General features: G+C 28.7%; 3 protein-coding genes across 6 annotated transcripts; 2 read left to right on the top strand and 1 right to left on the bottom strand.

The window, feature by feature from the left end:
• The first annotated feature begins 412 nt into the window (after positions 1–412).
• Positions 413–7,623, top strand: LOC135949183 (putative tricarboxylate transport protein, mitochondrial). Its single transcript, XM_065498655.1, has 4 exons — positions 413–551; positions 5,951–6,344; positions 6,402–6,625; positions 6,685–7,623. Exons 2-4 carry the CDS (start codon positions 6,022–6,024, stop codon positions 7,089–7,091), a joined length of 954 nt encoding a protein of 317 aa, XP_065354727.1. The 5' UTR covers positions 413–551; positions 5,951–6,021; the 3' UTR covers positions 7,092–7,623.
• On the bottom strand, positions 5,950–17,798 carry LOC135949181 (8-oxo-dGDP phosphatase NUDT18). Of its 4 annotated transcripts, none has more exons than XM_065498654.1 (3): positions 17,704–17,798; positions 10,700–10,970; positions 5,950–9,000 (listed from the first exon to the last, which is right to left on the bottom strand). In XM_065498654.1, exons 2-3 carry the CDS (start codon positions 10,965–10,967, stop codon positions 8,228–8,230), a joined length of 1,041 nt encoding a protein of 346 aa, XP_065354726.1. In that variant the 5' UTR covers positions 10,968–10,970; positions 17,704–17,798; the 3' UTR covers positions 5,950–8,227. The 4 variants fall into 4 exon arrangements, with proteins under 4 accessions (XP_065354726.1, XP_065354724.1, XP_065354725.1 ...); XM_065498652.1 differs by lacking the exon at positions 17,704–17,798 and adding an exon at positions 17,412–17,541; XM_065498653.1 differs by lacking the exon at positions 17,704–17,798 and adding an exon at positions 16,553–16,862.
• Positions 17,799–19,482: 1,684 nt separating this feature from the next.
• Positions 19,483–23,744, top strand: Pp1alpha-96A (Protein phosphatase 1alpha at 96A). Its single transcript, XM_065498656.1, has 7 exons — positions 19,483–20,050; positions 20,121–20,252; positions 21,053–21,269; positions 21,332–21,420; positions 21,489–21,685; positions 21,746–21,893; positions 21,963–23,744. Exons 1-7 carry the CDS (start codon positions 20,005–20,007, stop codon positions 22,112–22,114), a joined length of 981 nt encoding a protein of 326 aa, XP_065354728.1. The 5' UTR covers positions 19,483–20,004; the 3' UTR covers positions 22,115–23,744.
• Positions 23,745–24,378: the final 634 nt, after the last annotated feature.

Here is a 24,378-nt window from a genome sequence, read left to right on the forward strand (position 1 = left end):
TCATAAATAATTAACCATCACTGTATTTTATTTACGTTAGAAATTATTAAACTTCACTGTATTCCATACTGTTGGTAGGTTGATTGGGCGAGACTGGTTGAGTGTTTCACTTTTTTATTATATTGGTTTCGTTGTTGTAGATGACTTGTTTGGTTTAGTTGAAGAGAGTAGCGTATGGTGCGATATGCTAGAGCTAAAATACACGTATATTTGTATATACATTCATTCCCATATTCATACATCCATATATACATAAATAAACTTATTCATACATACGTTTTACAATATACGAAATTAATGTTATTGTTGCTTGCTTTCGTCGACTCTCCAAAGATGAGTGAAATACAAAAAAATAAATAAAAACAATATAGGTTGGAAATTGGAATTAGTTTAGCGATCGCAGTAGTTGTTCGATTGGCACCGTATCGTACGATTGTTTTTCTGTGGACAACTATTAAGTTGCCTGGCTGGAACAATAACAAACTTTAATAAATGAACGCGTTTTCATAGACACCGATCGTCGAGCTGTGTCCCAATAATAGCAAATTCGTGTAATATACATAAATATTTAAATTTTTTAATTATTTTGTAAATAAATAATCGATTTTTTGTGGTAAATTAGCTTTATTAATACATATAACAATGAAATAAAATTCAATACTATAAAATACATCAAACAAAACAAACAAAAAACGATGACGTAGTACGGGAAAGTTTTTGGAAGATCACAAAAGAGTAGTTTACTAACGTACACACAGATACTCTTTACAGTCAAACACAGTCTCAATAAATTAACGACGTTCTGATAGTTGCAAAGCTTTAAGCGAACAATAATACTTATAAACATCAATTATTTTTCAAGAATATCAATAACTTCTGTGGTGTATGCAATGTGCAATATTATATAACAAATATGTTCTTTCCATATGTATATTGAAAATTAGTAGTTCTTCAATTTTACTTAGTAAATTTATGACATAACTCTACTAAATACAATAAATGATTGCAAAATACTAAATTTTAACGCAAATAACAGTGTTTAAATATTTAGCTACTACCTATCTGTACATACACATTTGTATGTTTTTCAACATTATCAGTACCTATAGAGATTATTTCAGAGTCAAGAGCATTTTGAATATACGCGTATACGAACGGTTCGAACGTACATACATAATTAATTTAGTGATGTGAATTATGGTATAAATAAAAATATAAATATCATTTGGAAAAAAACCAAAGAAACAAATATGTATTAATTTAAAACTTTATCCGTATATAAAATTTACATACATATATGCATGTGTACATACATAAGTATATACGTAAACGATTTTTTATATATGCATATGTATTTAACAATCCAAAGGTTTTAAATCGCATGATCCTGCCGGATTATTCGCGGGTTTATGTATATAAATATTGAAATTGATTAGCAATCATTTTTCAAGTGTGTTGGGTACGAAAACCATATACAGTGACGAACAAAAGTGTAATAACAGACGAGTATTTTTTATTGTAATTTAATTAATTATTCGGTGTTGTCATAGAATCCAATCATTGTCGGAATCGGGTTTGAAAACGACAAAAAAGGTACATTTGACTTATGAAATCCAATGTAATTTTTTGTTTAATCGATAAAGAATTTACTTCTAGATCGAATATAAAACCGATAACTTTCGATTTCACGAGACCATTGCACTTTTTATGTCGTTTTTAAACCCGATTCCGACAATGATTGAATTCTATGACAACCCCGAATAATTAATTAAATTTAAAACAAAAATGCAACCCCAACCGAGAGTTACAAAATAATCCATTTGAAATTGGAAGAGAAGTTTTCGCTGTGAAGGAGACCTAACATTGAATTACAGAATTTTAGATTCTCATATAGTTGTTTAATGCAAACTAACATGCTGTATTTCATAGGCAAATAACCTTCTAATCCATATCTGAATAAAGAATGTTACCAATACACTAAAAGATATTCTGACAATAAAACTTCAAATTGATATCTAGCACTAATCGAGCTTCAAATTAATAAAATTACAGATACATTTTCACATTTTTACACTTTGTTTAAGAATTTTTTTTCAAGTTTGAAAATAGAACTTTGAAATTGGAATTAAAAAACATTACCTTTTTCATCAGGTAATGGCTATGTATGGATTATCCTCGTTAGTAACATTTTTCTTGCATTTATTTTTTAATTTTTACTTGGAAGAAAAATGTTACTAACGAGGATAATCTAACAACAAATGTTGTTAGAAAGAAAATTTCTTTATAATTTACGGCTCCGTTACAAATAAATTTGGTTAAATTTTTTATTTTAATAATTAATTTTTATCGAATACATTTTTTGAGAAGAGTGCTTTCAATAAGAGATTACTTACATACCAAATTGTAGATTTTCTGTCAAGACATGTGACTGTACAACATTATATTAAGGTAAACTCTACCAAAAAAGTTGGTTATCATCCAGAAAACTCTATAAATCGTTAGATTAAATAATAATACCATGTCACTGAGAACAAATTCATAATCAACAAGTAAGAGAGCTATACTCGGCTGTGCCGAATCTTATATACCCTTCACCAAATTATACTTAAAAATATTTATTTTTTTCAGTTTTATATCATTAAAAAAGAATTTTTGACAAAAAAGAAATTTTTTTGATGAAAAAAAAAATTCGAGTTAAAAAATATTTTTCCCGATTTTGACCCATAGTAGCTCCAACTTACTATAGCCTAATATACATCGTTGCAATGGACTTTGAAATATCTATCATTAGATATCCATATTGTCTATATTAATATTAATAACTTAGTAATCCATATATAGATAAAAAATAGGCCAAAAATCCCGATTGTCCCGGTTTCTTCCTTATATCTCAGCCATTTGTAGTCCGATTTTAAATAGCCGGGAGAATTCCCGATATATTGATGTATCAATCATGTTTGTAAGTTATTTGGGGGCTACGGAAAGTTTCAACATACAGACGGACATGGCTATATCGACTTCGCTATCTATAACGATCTAGAATATACATATTAGAGTGACAGCCGATTTTTTTTTTTAGATTTCAAAGAGTGCCGGGTGGAATATTGTAACACTAGGCCTAAATGTTAAGTGCTGAAAATTTGAGCCAAATCGGGCAACGATTTCTGGACGCGCATCGAGGTCAAAGTTCAGATATATGCAAAATTTTACTGTTAATATGGAATAAATAGGTGAAACTCGTTAACTTTCTGCATTGTTTTCTAGAAATATGTAGATTTATTTATATTAATGAATATTACATTAAAAAAAAGTTTTGGAAATTAACCCTGTATCTCCTTTGGTTCAAAATGACCCAAAAACTGTATTATCGCCAAAATTAGAGAAAAATGCAAATTTTTCAGTTTTTGAAAAAATTTTGCTACTAAATAAATACTTTTGCAATTGAATGCAAAAGAATCGAAATATGTACGTAATTATCGTTGTAATGAGATATAAATGACAAAATTTGATTAAAAAATGTTAAAGTTATTACAAATTCGCCAGACCATTACCGTGTTTCAGGCCACTTGAACAAAAAATTTAGAAAAAAAATTTAGATATTTCGAGAAAAATTAAAATAAAAGCTCATTTTTACTTAAAATATGTCCATATTTACTTGTATATAAGATTTTGTCTTCGTAGGATACCGTTAACCTATTCGCAGGTATGGCCAAAAAAAATAATTTTTTTTAACGGCTGTTTCAAAACTCCATTTTCAAATTTTTAAAAATTTTGTTAAACAAATTTCAGATTTTTTCGATCATCACATTGGGGTTTATTGAGATCAAAATAGGGAATAAAAATATGAAAAAATTATGTCAATACCTCTTACAGTTTTTCCGTACCTGCGATTGAAATTTTGCGTTTTTCAAGAAAAACTAATTTTTTGTCCATATTTAGGCGAATGAGTCCAATTTCCTTACTGTTATAAATTTTAAGTAAAACCTATTCATAATATTATAGTCCTTGTAATTTTAAATATGTTCTGAAAGTTTTACTAAAATCGGAAAACTATAACCTTTGAATCGTGAAGGTCAAAGGTCAAATTTTTCAATATTTGGAATTTCTAATGAAAAGATAGTGAAATGTTACATATTTTTGGGCCGATTTTCATGAAACTTGAGGAAAATATATATTGGGGTCTAGCATTTACAACAACAGTGCAAAAATGAATTTTAACCTTTAAGAGGACTTGGGGTCAAAATGGTTGTGTTTTTCTTGATTTTAAAAGTTGAGAATAATTTGGACCCCAAGTGCTGCTAAGTGTTAATTTCCATTTTTGTGCTGTTATTTTAAATTCTGGACTTTATGTTATATTTTCCTCAAGTTTCATGAAAATCGGCCCAAAAATATGTAACATTTCGCTATCTTTTCATTAGAAATTCCAAATATTGAAAAATTTGACCTTTGACCTTCACGATTCAAAGGTTATCGTTTTCCGATTTTAGTAAAACTTTCAGAACATATTTAAAATTACAAGGACTATAATATTATGAATAGGTTTTACTTAAAATTTATAACAGTAAGGAAATTGGACTCATTCGCCTAAATATGGACAAAAAATTAGTTTTTCTTGAAAAACGCAAAATTTCAATCGCAGGTACGGAAAAACTGTAAGAGGTATTGACATAATTTTTTCATATTTTTATTCCCTATTTTGATCTCAATAAACCCCAATGTGATGATCGAAAAAATCTGAAATTTGTTTAACAAAATTTTTAAAAATTTGAAAATGGAGTTTTGAAACAGCCGTTAAAAAAATTATTTTTTTTGGCCATACCTGCGAATAGGTTAACGGTATCCTACGAAGACAAAATCTTATATACAAGTAAATATGGACATATTTTAAGTAAAAATGAGCTTTTATTTTAATTTTTCTCGAAATATCTAAATTTTTTTTCTAAATTTTTTGTTCAAGTGGCCTGAAACACGGTAATGGTCTGGCGAATTTGTAATAACTTTAACATTTTTTAATCAAATTTTGTCATTTATATCTCATTACAACGATAATTACGTACATATTTCGATTATTTTGCATTCAATTGCAAAAGTATTTATTTAGTAGCAAAATTTTTTCAAAAACTGAAAAATTTGCATTTTTCTCTAATTTTGGCGATAATACAGTTTTTGGGTCATTTTGAACCAAAGGAGATACAGGGTTAATTTCCAAAACTTTTTTTTAATGTAATATTCATTAATATAAATAAATCTACATATTTCTAGAAAACAATGCAGAAATTTAACGTGTTTCACCTATTTATTCCATATAAATAGTATAATTTTGCATATATCTGAACTTTGACCTCGATGCGCGTCCAGAAATCGTTGCCCGATTTGGCTCAAATTTTCAGCACTTAACATTTAGGCCTAGTGTCACAATATTCCACCCGGCACTCTTCAAAATTTTAAGAAACATTTTTTTCCATACAACTGATTGTCACTCTAATACATATGTATGTATATAGTTTGTGGGGTCGCAAATGAAAAATGTAGAAATTACAAACGGAATGACAAACTTATATATACCATTGTCACTCATGGTGAAGGGTATAAAAATAAATGTTCCTATCATTGGAAATGTTGTATTCAACTAAAGTTTAGTTTAGTTGCTAAACTATGTCAGCATACATATCGCAAAATGTTGGATCGAAATCAAATTCTGTGTAAGCAGTTCATAATTGCTATAAATATGTTACAGATAATTTTATATATGCAATATAAAAAGTTTAGCCGGTATAATTTATCATATTTCAGTAGACAGTTTCAAGGCAGATTCTCTGTGAGGGTGGTTTTATGTTTTTAATAGTTTTAATTTAAAATGGTTTTTTTAGAGGTTTTGTTGTTACAAAATGAAATTAATAATAAACGTATCTATCTAATCTCTTGGATAACTAAATATTTTTACTTACAGCTTAATTCCGTACGTGTGTGAAAGTTTAATATCGTTGTAAAAAATTTAAATATATCCTATTAAAATATAAAATGGATCGTCCTATTGGTGCTTTCGTAAATCCCTTTGGCCAGCGTCCCTGGATGGCACAGACTGGTGCTGCAGCTCCTAGTGGTGGTGGTAAAGGTGTGAAAGGTATTATTGCTGGAGGTATTACCGGTGGTATCGAAATTTGCATCACCTATCCCACGGAATATGTCAAGACACAGTTGCAATTGGACGAGAAAGGTGCTAACAAACGATACAACGGCATTGGTGACTGTGTGAAAAAGACAATCCAACAGAGAGGTTTCTTTGGCCTGTACAGAGGTTTGAGTGTTTTGCTGTACGGAAGTATACCAAAATCGGCGGCTAGGTAGGTTTTGCAACTTTGTGGAAAAACGTGTATGACTGTGTTGGATTTATTTTACAGGTTTGGAGCATTCGAAACATTACGTGGTCATTTGGCTGATGAAAATGGCCAATTAAGTACTTCCGGGAAATTGTTGGCTGGCTTGGGAGCTGGTGTATGTGAAGCTGTGTTGGCTGTAACACCCATGGAGACCATTAAAGTGAAATTTATTAACGATCAGCGTAGCGCCAAACCTCAATATAAAGGATTTGCTCATGGTGTAGGCTGTATTATTAAAGCAGAAGGTATGTTTGTATGATTATTCATTCAGCTTTGAGTGTAATTAATAAAACTTGATTTGCAGGTATTAGCGGCATTTACAAGGGTTTGACACCCACCATCTTAAAGCAGGGTTCCAATCAAGCAATTCGTTTCTTCGTCATGGAATCTCTTAAGGATATGTATAAGGGAGATGACAAAAACAAACATGTTCCTAAATTATTGGTTGGTGCATTCGGTGCGTTTGCCGGTGCTGCATCTGTGTTCGGTAACACTCCTTTGGATGTGGTCAAGACACGTATGCAAGGCTTAGAAGCTGCCAAATATAAAAATACCGCCGATTGTGCCATGCAAATTTGGAAGAATGAAGGTGTTACCGCCTTCTACAAGGGCACAGTGCCTCGTCTAGGTCGTGTCTGTCTCGATGTAGCCATAACATTCATGATTTACGACTCATTTATGGATTTATTCAACAAGGTGTGGAAAGACTAAATGATTTCATCAATTTAATGCAACTTAATTATGTACTTTTTAAGTTTATTTCTTTTACAAATTAATATATTGTTGACTATACTAGTCAATATCCAGCTAGTTACCTTTTAGTTAAAATAATAATTACATTTTTATAATGAATGTTTGTGTGTGTGTGTATATGCATGTAGATAATGTTTTTTAAGTTTTACACTATTCCAATTAAACGAAACACTTGTTCAGACGAAAAACATTCTTTGTAAATTGCATTTAAATAAATATTAGTAGGGGTTTTCAAGTAATCAAATAAATGCTTTGTAAAGCAAAATTTATTTACACAAAAATGTATATATACATTTACAAATTGTGTAAACTTATACGGTTAAATGAATATCCCTATTATACAGTACTATTTATTTATACTATATATTTTTTTTACTTAAACATTTCTGTTTATTACTTTTGAAAACATAAACAATTCTACAATAATAAAGTAGTTGCAAACAACCATGTATAAAAATTATAATAATAAATATGTATCTATATGTATGTATATTGTATTGGTTTTAATTAAAGCTTTTTTTAATTAACTGCTTAAGCCAATTCACAATTCAGTTTACATATCGCTCATTCGCAAGAAGACCGCTGTAACTAAAAAAAGCACAGTTTCGAGTGAAATGATGAACATATTATTTCTAAAATATGGAAAATTAAGATTTGGTATTTTTATAATAGTTACAGTTTTTTGAGATCTATAAAATTTAAACTAATTCCAGTTAATTTAATTTTATCTTCTGGTAATAATTCAATATGAAAATTTCTGAAAATTCAATATGGTCTGAATAAACATTTATTAGAAGATACCAATATTAAAATGATTTGATTAGTTTAAATCTTATAGATCTCATACATTCTATAAATTAAATTATCTAAAAGAGTTTAGACATGTAAGTATCGTACATTTTAAGTTTCGGCGGTGTTTTCGAAAATGAGTGTTATGTATATTTAGACTGGAGAGTGTGGTATTATTACATGCGTAATATTCATGTAAGTAACATTAAAAACAAAGAGAATTTAAAAACTATATACAAAATGTCTTGCTTTTTCCAAAACCTGGTACAATTAAATCTATGTAGTTAAATAAATGCTATAAATATCTATCGTATAACATTTAAAGGAATTGTTGAATGTTTACTAGATAGAATACGTCCAAGCTTTTCTTCTAGAGTTTTACTTAACTCATGCCAAGTGCACTTTCCAATTAGGGACACTTCTTCTAATGGTGGCCTAAATACGACCAATACATTTAAGCAAATGCCATCGCTCGTATGAGGTGGTGGTGATGGACAGTGTTCAACACTTAAAATGCCATGAGGACGATGCTGAGGAAGTTCAGCACCAAACAATTCAATCATGAATTTACGTAAAGTCGAGTGCAAACTTCTCTGTGGGTGAACTTCGACTGTTGGGAAATGGTGTACGTTCTTTTCACTCACCAATACATTTAAAGCGTTTGTGGCTCTTTTGCGTATCACGGCCACAACGCGTAAGTAATTTTTGTGGTGAGAATATTTGGTAGGAATGACTTCATTATGCCATAAAACGGGCTGTGGTGAATGATTGCGGCTGACATAAGACTTTCCAATGTCAATAATGTTTAAAATATCATTTGCTCTTAACGGCAATTCTTTGATATCTGACACCCATCTTGCTTGCAGCGATTCACTATCAGCTTGTGAAGGTGTTTTCAACGATCCACCTGTTATTCGACCGGTTAAAACAAATCGAAACCATGAACCACCCGCTGCCTCAATTGCCAAAAGTGTATTTATTTCACAATTTAGACCAGTTTCCTCGTATACTTCCCTAATGGCTGCTTCACAGATTGTTTCATTTTTTTCCATACGGCCAGCTGGAAGGTACCATTTGCCTAAAATACAATTAATTTTTTTTTTTTAAAGTTAAGAAAATAAAAAAATACAATTATGTATATCAATTGAAGATCTATAATTAGTTTTGAAATTATTCATTCTATTTAAATTGAGCTCTCTAACTCAGCACAGATTTGTCTAATTGTTACACCATAATAAAAAAATATTTTTCCTGTAATAAGCTTAGAATTAAGAAATGTGTGAGAAAATTTTTTTAAAAATTTTCCAAATTTTTTTTAGCAAATTGTTAAGAGATCTTGAACAAAAAATATATTAGAATAATATGATTTGTTCTAATACTTGTCAGATTTGCAGGTTTTAAAACATCATTAGAAAATCAAGAATATGTTATGACCTGGGCTGCAATTTTTGTACAAATTGTCACCTGAAATGCAAAATGGCGTAACGACCAAAAAATTCAATTCAATTATATCTGTTTTTAAAAATAACGGCTTTATTGAAAAAAGAAAATCATATTTATAACCTCAACACTTTCAATTTTATTATGTTTTTTGTCTATCCTGTAAAATTTAAAAAAGTGTTGATGTTCCCTTTTGCATTATAGGTAACGAAATGCATGTTATAGTAGTCCCTGTTATTTTCCGAATTAAATATTGAAATTGATTTCATAGTTTGTAACATAGAGAATTATACATAGAGACGAGACAATCTGTTTTGTCTAACAAAAATACAACAAATCATATGTTTCATACAACAACAAAATACATTGACTAACATGTATTTTGTTGTTGCAAGAGATAGGTTTTTGACAATTACGTCTCCTATGTTATTGTAGAATTAGCAAGGTACAATTATTAGAAAGTATGTTCTCAATTATACATTCCCTATAACGTCAAACAAAAGAAAATTAAAAAATATAAAAAGGAAATGCGGTAACAAATTAAAAAAAGTTAAGTGATTAAATACATAGTTTGACGTTTTAGGGATGAACATTGGAAACTCTCTCTAATAATTGTATCTGGTAACTGATTGTACCATGTCCTATGTTACCCTCACAGAAAAAGGTTTCAACATAAATATTATGATTTGATTTCATTGATTTCAATTCATTCATCTTAAAATATTGGCCAATATATGGCTATTATGTAAATAGTTTTGAATTAATTCATTAGATAATGCAATTATAATGCAATTTATTATAAAAAATTATTAAACTTAGCAAAAAAAGCAAAAATTTCCGTCATGAACAATTTTATAATATTTATGAACATGTTCTTATTCTGAACGAAAAAAGTTTGGGAAAAAAAGTCAAGTTCGATTAATAATATTTATTACAAAATTCATTCCAATTATGAATTTCTTTTTTCTGTGCTATGGTTTGAAATTTGTATTATTTAATTAAACCTGTTTAAACCTCTAACTGAATTGTAATGTGTGTTTTAAAATAAATACACATTTTTCAATATTTTCAAATCATATGTATGTGCATTAGGGCGGGTCGATTGTTTTCACGAAAAATCGTATATTGCGTTTCCGCTATACGATTTTTACTTTTTGATCGTCCATACAAATCGACCCGGCCTAATGTCATATTGAAAATATACTATATGTAAAAGAGATTCGTCTTAAACAATTATATTTTTCTGTAATTGTTTTAATTATTTTTCGATTGAAAAACCCTCAGTTGACATACCCAGTACATACATATAAAAACGTATTTGTGTAATATAGACATACCTGCACATGACTGTTTAGCTTCCTGCATGGCCAATACCTCATTGTCTTCATTGAATAAAACACAGGCCACTATATAGGTTACAGTTTTGCCCAAAACTGGTGTAAAATCAGAAGCTGCACTTGGCTGTATACCTTGCGCCTCAGCTGTAGCATTTTGCTCTTCCAATGAAAAATCACACAATTCCTGCGTTATATCACCCAAATCCTGTCCAGCTATAACATTCAGTAATTTTTGTTCAATCGAAGGCAGCGAGTTTGTTTGAGGCATTTTCTTAAAAAATTAAATTCAAATTGTAAAAACAAGTGCAAAATTAAAAAAAAAAATAGCAAAATAAAAAACTTGTATTCCTAATGTACATTCTTGATTTGAAGGCGTGAGGGAATGGAAATAAAATCAAGAAAATCTAGTGTAACGTAAATACATGTACATGAATGAATGTGTATTTGTATATGTGTCATTCATTCAACAACTACAATTATGTGAAAGAATGTTTGTTGGTACATATTTGAAACTCCAACAGTTTTCACTGCTTGAAAATTAAATATTGTGGTTTGTTTGAGCCAAAATTAGGTGATTTTTTTTGCAACACCAAGGTAAACGAATAACAAAGAAAAAATATGCTTAGAAAACTCATCATTACACATATCATGTGATAAATAAAAATTGTTTAGTCTTTGCCAGTCTCTGAAGAAATTGTTCATAAATACGCACTAATCTGGTAACTTTTGATTCCATTCATCTCGTAGATACATTTCGAATATTTATTTTTTTCTTTTATGAAGAGAGTTTGTGGCAACACATTCATACAACTTAAATCAAAAATCATAGTCTTGAGATATTAAATTAACTATTGTTTTGGTACACTTTATTTTGTAAATTATATTATTAAATATGCTGAAGAACTGAAAAGTCATTAAAAGATAATTTTACATAAACTATTTTCAAATATAAAATTTAGCTAAATATTTAATTTAAGAATATGTCTTTTTACAACAGTTAAGACAATTTAGAAAAAAAATATAACAATTCAACAAAATGGGTTTCTATGGACTCATATCAAATTCAGAATAAATATCTCATCAGTATCTCAGTAGTTTTTCACATTTTATAAAGTTCCCCTTTGAATTATAATTAGTGCCATTCACCAACCTAGTTATGATTTATGACAATCTTGAAGAAAATAAGCGATATATCTATCAGCATGTTCAATATGGTGATTTAATTTGAGCTTTAAATTAATTTATAATTCAAGGAACATTTTTTATGATTTTTGATGCGTAGATTAATAATTTTACAATTTAAACATATTTCAACTTTATTCAACTTAAGATGTTTTATGCTATTGCCACAGATACTCAGATATTTACAACTCTAAAGTTGCTAGAGAGTATAACTTTGAATTTGCATATTCAAATTAAAAATGCTAGGAATGCCAACAAGTTTTATTTTGTCGTTGTTTTGGAATGTTATTTTATTTTGTGTAGAAATTCTCAATTCTCCATTTTTATTTTTAATTTTATACACGTACATTCATACATACATATACTATTATTTTATATTTTTTTATTATTCGCAAGAAGATTATTAATTTAGTAGTGGGTATTTGCTGTTTCTTTATTAAATTATAATTGCAGTATTCCTTTTTATTATTATTATTATTATTTTGTCAATTTGCCAATAGTAAATATTTTTAGTTTTGCGTGACACGGTTGATTGTTGAAATAAAACTGTTTCGTATTTTGCTGTGTTAACTAAGCCATAGTCTACGATCATAGACCAGTTGGAGCATGGTTGTTTTGTTGGTTGAATGGTTGGGTATAAATATAGAAAACGGTTGTATTAACTGGGGGAGCGAGTTTAATGCTGGATATTTTTTTTGTTTTATTTTACAAGACAACAAAAATTCTTGTCTTAGTAGTAGTAGCGGAGTAAGAAATCAAACATATATGTATGTATATATGTATGTAAGAGTGATCTAGCAGTTAGACGAATCTATAAAGTGGTTGTTACTACAGAGATATACAAGTTTGTGTGCCATCCATCCAACAATTAGTTGTTGAAAATAAAAACAATAACAAACATTTAGACAACAGGTACATAGATATGTACATATGTATTTAGTTAACCACTGGTTTGACTTGTTTACTTTTACTGTTTATACCACCAATGTGATGTTATTTTTAAAGAAATTTGTTTTTTTTGTATTAGGGACATTTTAACTAATAATTTTTTAGATTATTTTCCACGATAGTACTTTTTAAGAACTATTTTTGAAGTTGATTTGTTAAGAGAAATATGCAATAACACTAAATCTAAAGAAAATTCATTTATCAAAACGGCTACTGAACATTTTTTTGAAAAATGATTTAAGAAAGCCAAGTTGATAAAATAATCTGGCAACTATGCTTGTGAGAGTGTTTATTTTAAAAGTGATCATAGAAAGTAAGTCCAACAATCTCTTTTTAATTTAGAATGAAAAAGAGACATACAGTAGCCCAAGAAAGTCTACATACAGGAAAAATTATTATGTTACTTTAATTTAAAGCAGTTTTTTTTATGAGATATATAATAATACATGTCTTATGTCGATTTTAGCAAAAAAAATTTAAATAACGCCCAAAAGTTCACCGTTATTAGAGTTATTGATTCTGAGAAAAATAACGAAAAATTTATTCTCGGTCACCAAAAAAAAATTTCTTTATTTGACTCAGAATCAAAAAATTGAATAACGGTGAAATTTTGGACGTGATAGGAAATGTTGCTAAACCCGACTTAAGTGATGTTGTTTTAATTTAGTGTGAATTTATTTTTTTAACAAATATGTATATTTCACTACTTTTAACTTACAAATACAGCTTTCAACGAAAGAAATTTAATTTGAATTCCTGTATGTAGACTTTATTGGGCTACTGTATGTATATGTAAGAACAAACTTTAAGTTACCAGTCACAACTATTCCTTTAATAGTTTGCTGGATTGTAAACAACTGCTCTACAAAAAAATGATTATAATTTGATAACTTGTTCCGCATCGGCTATAAATTTTAAAGAAAACTGTTTTCAAAGGAAACTGTTTTTAAATTTTAAAAAAAAAACTGGAGTTTTAATAGTGCACTAAATTATATTTCTGTTAAGGTATACAAATGTAAAATTATTTGTAAAATTATTACATATTCTACGACCATAGGGTTCCTAATTTACCATTCCCTGATTTTTTTAAAGTAAATTTTTTCGAATATGTAAATCTGAAAAAAAATGCGAGATAAGTTTTTCAAATCAGATTGTCAGATATTTATATACATATACAAATTTATACCAGTATTGTAGGCAACTTTTACTGTATATATGAATATCCTTACTCCCATTAATACGATATCTGGTTATATCTTAATTTATAGTTATACCTACTGTCTGTTGAAATAATTTTTGTATGAAAACGGTCAGTATAACTTTGGGTTAAAACATATTGTTCTAATGGGGTTAAGAAGTTTTAATGATACACATCTCAATAATTCCATTAAGTACTTCAAATTTCAATTTGTATTAGATCGTTTTTGTCACACAGAGGAAATATGTACTTTTGGTTTGCTGATAAATTTTCAGATGTGACTTTTTCAAGATAAAATTAGTTTTACTTTAATCAAAATTATAAATATTTCTGAATGTCATACATATCTCAAATTCCAAAATTTAATTCAATTTTAAAATGTTATTATATCAATATTTTATTCATGATGTGGAGCTCATGGCTTAGTAAAAAAGCAGAAGAGCTATTTATTGACGAAAGGACTTTAAACTTAAACTCATGGCTCTATGGCTTTATAAACATCATTGCAATGCACTCCTGATATAGATCAAAAATCGATGTTGTCATGGTTTTTTCCTTATATCTCAGCCATTTGTGGGCCGATTTCCTCGATTTTAAGTGGCAACCGAACCGGCCAATATAGCGAATAGCCCACATCGACTCCGCTAACATGACAGTATCGACTTTGACTAACGATCCACATGTCTATATACTTTATATGGTCTCAAATGAAAAATGTAGAAATTACAAACGGAATGAAAAACTTATATGTACACATCTGCTCAAAATAATAGATACACCTAATTGGAAAAAATTTAAATGGCGGTAACATTGAAAATTTCCTCGCAAGCGTTAAGAATACATCATATTATTAAAATTTCTATCTGGCAATGTCATGTCAGTCAAAAATCTGGCAACTATTTGCTTTCATGTTGATTTTTAAAAACGAATTTATTTGAATTACAAAAAATTATTTGCTCATAAAAATAGATACACATCAGTAATTTGTAATTTGTTTATATACAATTTTTTTTTTGTGCAATTTTTTGTTCCTATTTACGTGAAACAGTAAGTATAATTTAAATTTTAGCAACAATTTTATAAAAAATAGGACTCTTTTGAAGAAAATGGGACGAAATCATCATTGTACCGAAGATGAGAAAAAAATTGTTCAAACGATGAGAAATCAAGGAAAATCATTACGGGAAATAGCAAAGAGCATAGGAAGATCTTTACATTTTGTCCAAAATGCTTTATCTAAAAAACAAAAAAGAGAAACTCGCGGTAGACCAAAGAAAACCAGTCCAGAAACAGATAGGCGGATCGTCCTTATGGTTAAAAAAGACCCTTTCATATCATCGAAAGCTATTTCTGCGGAGCTATGTAACGAAATCAGTCCACAAACAGTTCGTCGTCGTCTTTTACAAGCTAAATTGCCGGGAAGAATTGCCAGAAAAGTGCCACTAATGCGCCAAAAAAATATCAAGACAAGATTAGAATTTGCTAAAGAGCACTTACAATGGTCCGGGTGTGAAGGCGAAAAAAATGGAGAAATATTTTATGGAGCGACGAAACAAAAATAAATTTGTTTGGAAACGACTGCCAAAGAAATGTACGCCGACCAAAAGGAAAAGAATTCCACGTTAAATTTACAAAACAGACGGTAAAACATGGCGGGGGAAACATAATGGTTTGGGGTTGCTTTTCATGGAATGGTGTTGGTCCGATATTCCGAATAGAAGATACCATGAATGATAGTGGGTATAGAGACATATTGGAAAACGTAATGCTTCCATATGCATCGGAAAATATGCCATTAATATGGACATTCTAGCAGGACAACGACCCAAAACATAGTTCAAGATTAGTTAAAAACTGGTTCTTGGAGAATAACGTACCTGTTTTAAGCTGGCCCAGCCAATCCCCTGATTTAAACCCAATAGAAAACTTGTGGAGTGAATTAAAGATAAGGCTTTCGAAGGAAGTTTTCAAAAATAAAGACGATTTATGGGAGAAAACGCAAAAAATATGGTACGAGATTCCATTGGAGAAGTGTCAGAACTTGATATCCAGTATGCCCAGAAGAGTGGAGAAAGTTTTACAAAACAAAGGTGGATATACTGGATACTAGCTTTACTTTAATAATAAACTAATTTTTTTAAGATAAAATTTATTAGCTTTTGTTTAATAAGAATTTTTAAAAATGTATCTATTATTATGAGCACCAAATTTTTCGAAATTTAAGAAATTTAATTTACTTTATAATATTTATTATTAATTATGAAATATTTTGTTTTTGTTTTTTACTCTCCTTTTAACTATAAATAAAAATCGACTGAATTTTTTTTATAATTTTACAATATACCATTATTTTTTTTCGTTTTTAAAAAATAAATTTTGGTGTATCTATTATTTTGAGCAGATGTGTATATACCCTTGCCACTCATGGTGAAAGGTATAAAAAGTACAATTGTACCAACTTTGCCATCGCTGCAATGGCACCAAAATAACAAATGATTCACATAAATTCCAAACTAGTTACATACCTACTTGTTATTTTGTGTGGTTGTTTGTTTTGATAACATGTTTTCGCAAATAACTACAACAATTTATGTACATTAGGTTGGCCCCATTTGCATGGAGGAATATAAGGTGTCAATGTTCTCAACTAAAATGATCGATTGTTGTCCTGGGTTGAGTATTGGATAAGCTGGATCAAAGGATATGAGACAGTTTTTGCATATTCCTCAATACTGCACAAGAAACTTTCGTGTGAATTCAAAAAATTTTAGAACCGGAATCTCTCAATTAAACTTATAGTTATCGAAATCCACTATTTTTTTTGGCGACCCTAATGTACATACATTTGTATATGTATTAGCATTCTAGTCTGCAGCACACCAAACATTGTGATCTGATTTTATATCACCACAAGAGAAAGTTTATAACTATTTGAATTGAAATTTGTTCCAATCAATTATTTGCACCTTTTTAGTGCGTGTTTTATTTATATTTAATGTTGTACACGTTTTTTGTCATCATTGAGATATTTTGTTTTGATAGTAACAAACGGTCAAGGTCGTTCCTTCATTCATTAAAAATATATAAGTATTTATGTACATTGTATGCATGTATGTTTTTAGTAAATATACAAACGATATGAATTTTAGTTGTTTCCTCGAGACCCTTGAACAGGAAATACCTCCATCTGGCTGAAATCCTGCGATACAAAATAATGCTTGTTCCTTTAATTCAATCGGAAATCGTTCTAATTTTAATGATTTTTACATTGAATTACAAAATTATTTGTTTTCGAAATTTTTTAGTCAAAATTAAAAACAATAGAAATAATATAAAAAAATACAATGAAAGTCCGGCAATCTTTATTATATTCGATTGTCTTACCTTTTTTAAGGTAATTTATTTCGTTTATTTACTCTTAGTAAATTGTTATATTTTAGTTTAAATATTATTTGCACTTGTTGTTTGTTCGACGTAATTTAATTATTTAATAAGAACTTTAAATATTTGTTCGAAGTAAAGTACTACAAGTATTTTGTCTCGAACATAATAAAATTCCAAATCATTTTATCAAAACAAAATGCAATTCTGCTCTGCTTGTTTTCCACAAAAAAAACACTCTGCGACAGAAAACCTCTTCAAACAGTCACCTCACACAAACACATGTAATCCTTACCTGACTGACAGTTTGACTTTTCCCTGCTTAATCATGACTGACAAACACGCCATGTAAATTAGATGGCGTGTTTGAAAGGTCTGACTGACAAACATGATTTTTTTTTCGCTGCCGTTCCAATCGTTTCCAGTCGTGGAAATGACCAATAACAAATACAAAATACAACTCTGTACGAACGGGAGAGCAAAACATAATGTCAGAAAACTACAACGACACACTGTTTCCAGATTTAAGGGCATTTTGTTGATTTTTTATTGTAAAAATGGCAAAGTGCGATTTGCCTCAAAATTACGGTTTTATGAAAAGTATAGATATGGGGATTTGATTTCATTAAAGAAAAAACAAAATTACTCTGACCCAGCATACTCTTGACACAAAATTTATTTTATTCTATGAATTTACAACAAAAAATTTAAATTCCAAGAAACTGCCTGGAAAAAAATAGTTAAGATTATTTTTTTTTAGAATTTTAAATTTGAATCCTAAACATACCATTTTTCATTGTTATAAAAAAAGATCTTTAAAATATCTAATATTTGATACCCATAAGTCTATATCAATGACTTAGTAATCCAGATATAAATAAAAACAAGTAAGAGAGTTATATTCGTCTGTGCCGAATCTTATATACCCTTCACCAAATAATACTTAAAAATATTGTTTTTTTTTAAATATTTTTTGGAAAAATGTTTTCAAATGTTTTACAAATTTTTTTCCAAATTGTTTTTTAAAAAAGTTTTTTCAAATTTTTTTTTTAATTTTTTAAAAAAATAAATTTTAGAAAAATAATTTATGACAAAAAAAATTTTTGGTGAAAAAAAATTCGGGTTGAAAAAAATGTTCCCCCATTTTGACCCGTTGTAGGTCCAACTTACTATATACATCGTTGCAATGGACTTTGAAATATCTATCATTAGATATTGTCTATATTAATGACTTAGATATAGATCAAAAATAGGTAAAAAATGGAGGTTGTCCCGGTTTTTTCCTTATATCTCAGCCATTTGTGGACCAATTTTCTCGATTTTAAATAGCAACCAAGCCGGAAGACTTCCGGAGATAATAATATCATGCTTCGGAAAGTTGATATCAACATACAGACGGACCTGGCTATATCGACTTCGCTATACTTTGTGGGGTCGCAAAAAATATACCCATGCCAATCAAGGTGAAGGGTATAACACTAAAAATATTTTTTCCCAACAAATCGCCAGATTCCTATGCCAAAAATGTTATTCCGATTTGCAAAAAAATCCCACTTTTGGGTATACACACCTAGAATGGCAACACTGTTTGCTGTTCAAACTCTTCAATTGTGAATTAATCTGGATTAGAAATTGTATTTTAATAATTCACAATTGTTAACAAAACAACTGATCAATGATGCATAATTCGGTAGTATGGAAATTTTGATAAAAGGGAACTAATTTATTACCACTTACGATAAGTACCTTTTTAGAATTATAAACTTTTAAAAAATGCTGCCTATTATTGCACTAACTACTAAGATCCAAGATAAAATTTGTCCTCAAATATTTTAAACATGTTTGATTGATATATTGAAAGTATTTGAAAATTGCTTTATACTCCATACGTATAAAGAATCGAAATTATTAAACAAAAATTAAGTAATTTTAATAATTTATTATATATATATATATTTCTTATTAGTTTAGTAATTTAATATAATGGTTAATCAAATTGTTGTTATTTTCCCCCCGATATACATGTCAGTCTTGGTCCTTAATGTACTGAATAATACAACTCTGAAAATACAACCCAGAGTGTTTCCACTTGTCTTCGTGTCGTGCTAGGAAATCAGTTTTTCAATATAATCAGAATTTTTATATAAATATTTTAATTTAAATGCACGAAAGGTGCAAATTAATGAATTACGATACGCACAATTTGTAGGAAACCAAGCAGATCTTGTTTATGTGAAAATAAAAGTGATAAATTAGTGAACTTTAATTAAACAAGCAGGAATACCGACAATTTTCTTGCCTATCGTGATAGAGCCACCTAAAAGCTCTTCCTTTTCGTTCCCCCGCCCTTCAGTAGCAATTTGTGCGTAGTAAGTATACCAAAAAGTAGAGTGAACAAAATTGTGAAATAAAATAAAAGGAAAAACAGGGAACAAATTGAACGTGAGAAAAAGTAAATTATCTGAAATTGCAGCCGTTCATTAACTATCAGCGTCAACATCCATTAGCAACCGATAAAAAAGTAATTGAAATCATCTACAGCACAGCGGGATTGAAGGGAAAAGAAAATCATTGAAAAATACACCAAAGGCAAGAGATGTCCGACATGAATATTGACAGCATTATATCAAGATTATTGGAAGGTACATATGCTGAGTGATATGTTAATATGGTATTGGTTTCCTGCAACAAGTATTTGTTTATTATTTGCAGTACGTGGTGCCAGGCCAGGAAAAAATGTACAACTATCTGAGAGTGAAATACGAGGATTATGTTTAAAGTCAAGAGAAATTTTCCTATCACAGCCGATTCTTCTGGAATTGGAGGCTCCACTCAAAATATGTGGTAAGACCTCCTAATATTTTTTACTAATAATGCAACTAATACGTTTATTATGACAAGCAAGTGTTTCAATTATTTACAAAGTTTGAGATAAAATTAAATTCAAATTTGTTACTTTTTTAAACAGTTCTAAACTGTTGTATTATTGAAATGAATTTTAGAAAAAATTCTCGGTATTTACTCTTTTAATTTTGGGTGAAAATTACAAACTGAAAAGGAATACTTGGCCCTTGAACGTATTTTTTGTATTTTGTTATTTAAATAAATGTTTTATTAATATTTAAGGTCTAATTGCGTTTTCACTGTCAGCAAGCAAACAGATTGCTTTAACAATATGCTTCTTTAATTTAAAAGAATATAAAATTCATATAATGCATAGTTATTAGCTAAACTGAAACTAAGTAAGCTTTTAAACAATTATTTATTTTATTTATTGTTTGTTCATAGATTTTAATAAGAAATTCCAAAAAAAATATTCGTTGGAGATAATTCTAATACGATTTTAACACAAATGTGTTTGTTCCTAATACCCATCAGTGCCATTATCAGCGAAATATTGAGTTTTTTTGCTTGTTTTTTTTTTTAATTGAAAACAATAATATAATAATATGTATGTAGTATGTATATGTTTTCTGTAACACTTACCGCAACAACCCTTCTAATTCAAAAAATTACAATTATTTTATTAATACAGAAATGTTTGTAATGCTTATTTTTTTTGTGGAAAGGGAATAATATTACAGAGTAGTAAATTTTTAATATAGTTTCCTACCAACGATTATTAACATTGTTTTATTTTATAGGTGATATTCACGGTCAATATTATGATCTTTTGCGTCTCTTTGAATATGGCGGATTTCCGCCAGAATCAAATTATCTGTTTTTGGGTGACTATGTAGATCGTGGCAAACAGTCTCTGGAAACAATATGTTTATTGTTGGCGTACAAAATAAAATATTCTGAAAATTTCTTTTTACTACGCGGGAATCATGAATGTGCCAGCATTAATCGAATTTATGGGTAAGTACAAATGTTTGCAGATCTTCTATACGGGTTAATAAATAAACACATCTTCTTTTTAGATTTTATGACGAGTGTAAAAGACGTTATACTATTAAATTATGGAAAACTTTTACAGATTGTTTCAATTGCTTACCCGTGGCAGCCATAGGTATTAAACGGTTATTCATAAATAATATATTAAATATATTAATACACATGCATAAATTTATATTTAAGTGGATGAGAAAATATTTTGCTGTCACGGCGGCCTTAGTCCGGATCTTACAACAATGGAACAAATAAGACGTATTATGCGACCTACTGATGTACCAGATCAAGGCCTCTTATGCGATCTGTTGTGGTCTGATCCTGATAAAGATACAATGGGTTGGGGCGAAAATGATCGTGGAGTTAGTTTTACATTTGGTGCAGAGGTATGTAAAATGTGAATTGTTTTGTTCAATTTTCAATTGCAACATTATGTATTCTACAAGGTTGTGGGTAAATTTTTACAAAAACACGAATTTGATTTAATTTGTCGTGCTCATCAAGTTGTCGAAGACGGGTATGAATTTTTCGCTAAACGTCAACTTGTTACATTATTCTCAGCACCAAATTATTGTGGAGAATTCGATAATGCGGGTAGGTGCATTTATTTTAACATAATACAATTCACAATACTCAGTAATATATCGGTCTAAACTCTTTTAGGTGCCATGATGTCTGTGGATGACACTTTAATGTGTTCTTTCCAAATATTAAAACCTGCTGATAAAAGGAGATTTGTTTATCCTAATTTTGGAAGCTCAGGGCGACCTTTAACTCCTCCACGAGGAGCCAATAATAAAAACAAAAAGAAATAAGTTCAAAGTTCAAATAGTATGTTCAAAAATTTTTATAAACCCAAATGTGTGGTTAACTAACAAATAAAAAGTAAAAAACACCATTTTATGAAACAAAATCAACAAAATGTTAACAGATACACACTCACATACATATACACGGATACGTTTTGTACAATAATATACATATTTTATTTAATCTAATTAAAAATATCGACATTCTTAGAATTTTGTTTAACAAATTGAGTTGTTTCCTCTTATAATGTCTTTAGTTATATGCTTCCTTTTGGTTTTTTTTTTACATAGAATGTATTTTTGTTAAATAAACTAATTTTAAGATAACTTATTGTTTTTATTTTTGTATTTTATTTTTCATCTTAAGCCACAAACAATTCTTTTTAAGTTGTTAGTTATATTTGTATTTCATTGTTCTTGATCTTACAATTTAAATTAATCATGTTTACACCAAATAGAAATCAAAACAAGTTTTATTAAGCAACAAACAAATCATTAAAAATATTTTAAATCGAGGGACTATATTCAAAACCCTTTATCTTAGAAAACACATGTTTTAATTTTTACTAAATTTGTGACTTCGGTCAATCCTAGCAAGTTTTATTCATATTATTTAATGGATATAACAAATCAAAAGGTACATATACAACATATATGTGTTATAAATTACTAACAAGTATAGTATTGTAAAATAATGGTTTTAAGTTTAATTAAGTATAAATAAAAATGTTTAATGGTTCAAATTATCATAAAATACCATTCTTTCCGGCGGTATTACGCTCTTCAAATCTTTTAAATTAATTAAATTATTTTTTAAAGATATTGCATTTTTTTTTGAAATTTATACCACATTTGCTAAATGAAATCTTAGATAGGGTTTATTGAATATAGTCCATCGATATATTAAAAATTAAGTAAAATGCAAAAGAAAACGAATATTTCAAAATAAATATGTAGAAGTAATAGAAGAAAAACGAATTTGTTTCAATCGAATATTAAAAAATTTGAAATGATTTTTTGTTCTTCAACATAAATAAGTACACAAATTGTTTAATTCAAGGAAAATCCAACTATTAATAACATTTATACACACACACACACACGACACACAGTTTCACAGGCAAGAAATGTAAGAAATATAATATAAAATAATTAAATAAATAAATAAATAAATGTATTGTAATTGTATATTATAAGCGTTAAAAATACTACATACTTCGGAATGGATAAAATCAAATAAGAATAATTAACAAACAAAACCTTAAAAATGAACTTACATTACACTTAAACAAAAAAGAGGCACTTTATAAATCAACTTTATAAAATAAAAACAAAGAAAACCAACATATATATATATATATATATATATATATATATATATATGTATGTACGCATTATGTACGTATGGATGGATGCATATCCTGAAAGAAGCAGCACCTATGGTGTACAACAAGGGATACACATACGTTCATGAAGCATAAATTCTAATTATTAAAATTTCTCTTATGTATCACATTAAATTATAGAACAACAACCAACCACTTTGGAAAACGAAAAAATAATAATAATAATGAGACAACAAACAAAAGTTATATAAATAAAATTTTTAATAAATTTTAAACAAAAAAATAAAAAATTTCAAATGTTCTCACTTGATTAGTTTGGTTATTTAAACCCAAGTTTGTTTATTTGCATTAAATAATAAAATTTGAATTACATTATTGCATAGACTTCTATCTAACTTTTAGTAAAATATTTAATTTCAGTTGTTACTTTTCAGACCTCGATATGTTATTAATTATTATAGGCAGTGATTAAATAATTTTTTAAATTTGTTTAATTATTTTCAGTAGCTGTATTTTTATGATAATGTTAATTTCGGTCTAACTTAAATAATTAATAAAGTTTACAAAAATTAAATATAAGCTGGGGGTTATGGTGTAATTCGATTCGAAAGAAAACATTCTCGATTTTCCATGTATAAATTGTTAAAAATTGGTATATCAGAGATACTTTTCAATTTACAATGGTTTCCGTATCTCTTTAAAAATTATTGAAATTCTTATTTATAGAAGGGATATAGCTTGAAATCAAGGATCCAGTTATACTACGGATCCCGGACACTGATCAACTTATCAGATATGTGTTGAAATCAAATTCAAACCCTACACCATTTGAAACCGAAAAGAGGTGAGATGTATTTATTATTTCAGTTATGTATATCGTTTCTTCACTTTTGATCATTTGTTATTTTCCTCAGGACAATATTT

The sequence above is a fragment of the Calliphora vicina genome, chromosome 1 (assembly GCF_958450345.1).
Source record: "Calliphora vicina chromosome 1, idCalVici1.1, whole genome shotgun sequence".
Classification (NCBI taxonomy): domain Eukaryota; kingdom Metazoa; phylum Arthropoda; class Insecta; order Diptera; family Calliphoridae; genus Calliphora; species Calliphora vicina.

Excerpts from the sequence above, each read along its gene's own strand:
- LOC135949181 (XM_065498654.1), bottom strand. The coding sequence starts at position 10,967 with ATGCCTCAAACAAACTCGCTGCCTTCGATTGAACAAAAATTACTGAAT. Across the intron at positions 9,001-10,699 it reads AGCTAAACAGTCATGTGCAG|GCAAATGGTACCTTCCAGCT; the intron begins GTATGTCTATAT and ends ATTGTATTTTAG.
- LOC135949183 (XM_065498655.1), top strand. The coding sequence starts at position 6,022 with ATGGATCGTCCTATTGGTGCTTTCGTAAATCCCTTTGGCCAGCGTCCC. Across the intron at positions 6,345-6,401 it reads ATACCAAAATCGGCGGCTAG|GTTTGGAGCATTCGAAACAT; the intron begins GTAGGTTTTGCA and ends TTTATTTTACAG. Across the intron at positions 6,626-6,684 it reads CTGTATTATTAAAGCAGAAG|GTATTAGCGGCATTTACAAG; the intron begins GTATGTTTGTAT and ends CTTGATTTGCAG.
- Pp1alpha-96A (XM_065498656.1), top strand. The coding sequence starts at position 20,005 with ATGTCCGACATGAATATTGACAGCATTATATCAAGATTATTGGAAG. Across the intron at positions 21,421-21,488 it reads CTTACCCGTGGCAGCCATAG|TGGATGAGAAAATATTTTGC; the intron begins GTATTAAACGGT and ends TTTATATTTAAG. Across the intron at positions 21,894-21,962 it reads TGGAGAATTCGATAATGCGG|GTGCCATGATGTCTGTGGAT; the intron begins GTAGGTGCATTT and ends AAACTCTTTTAG.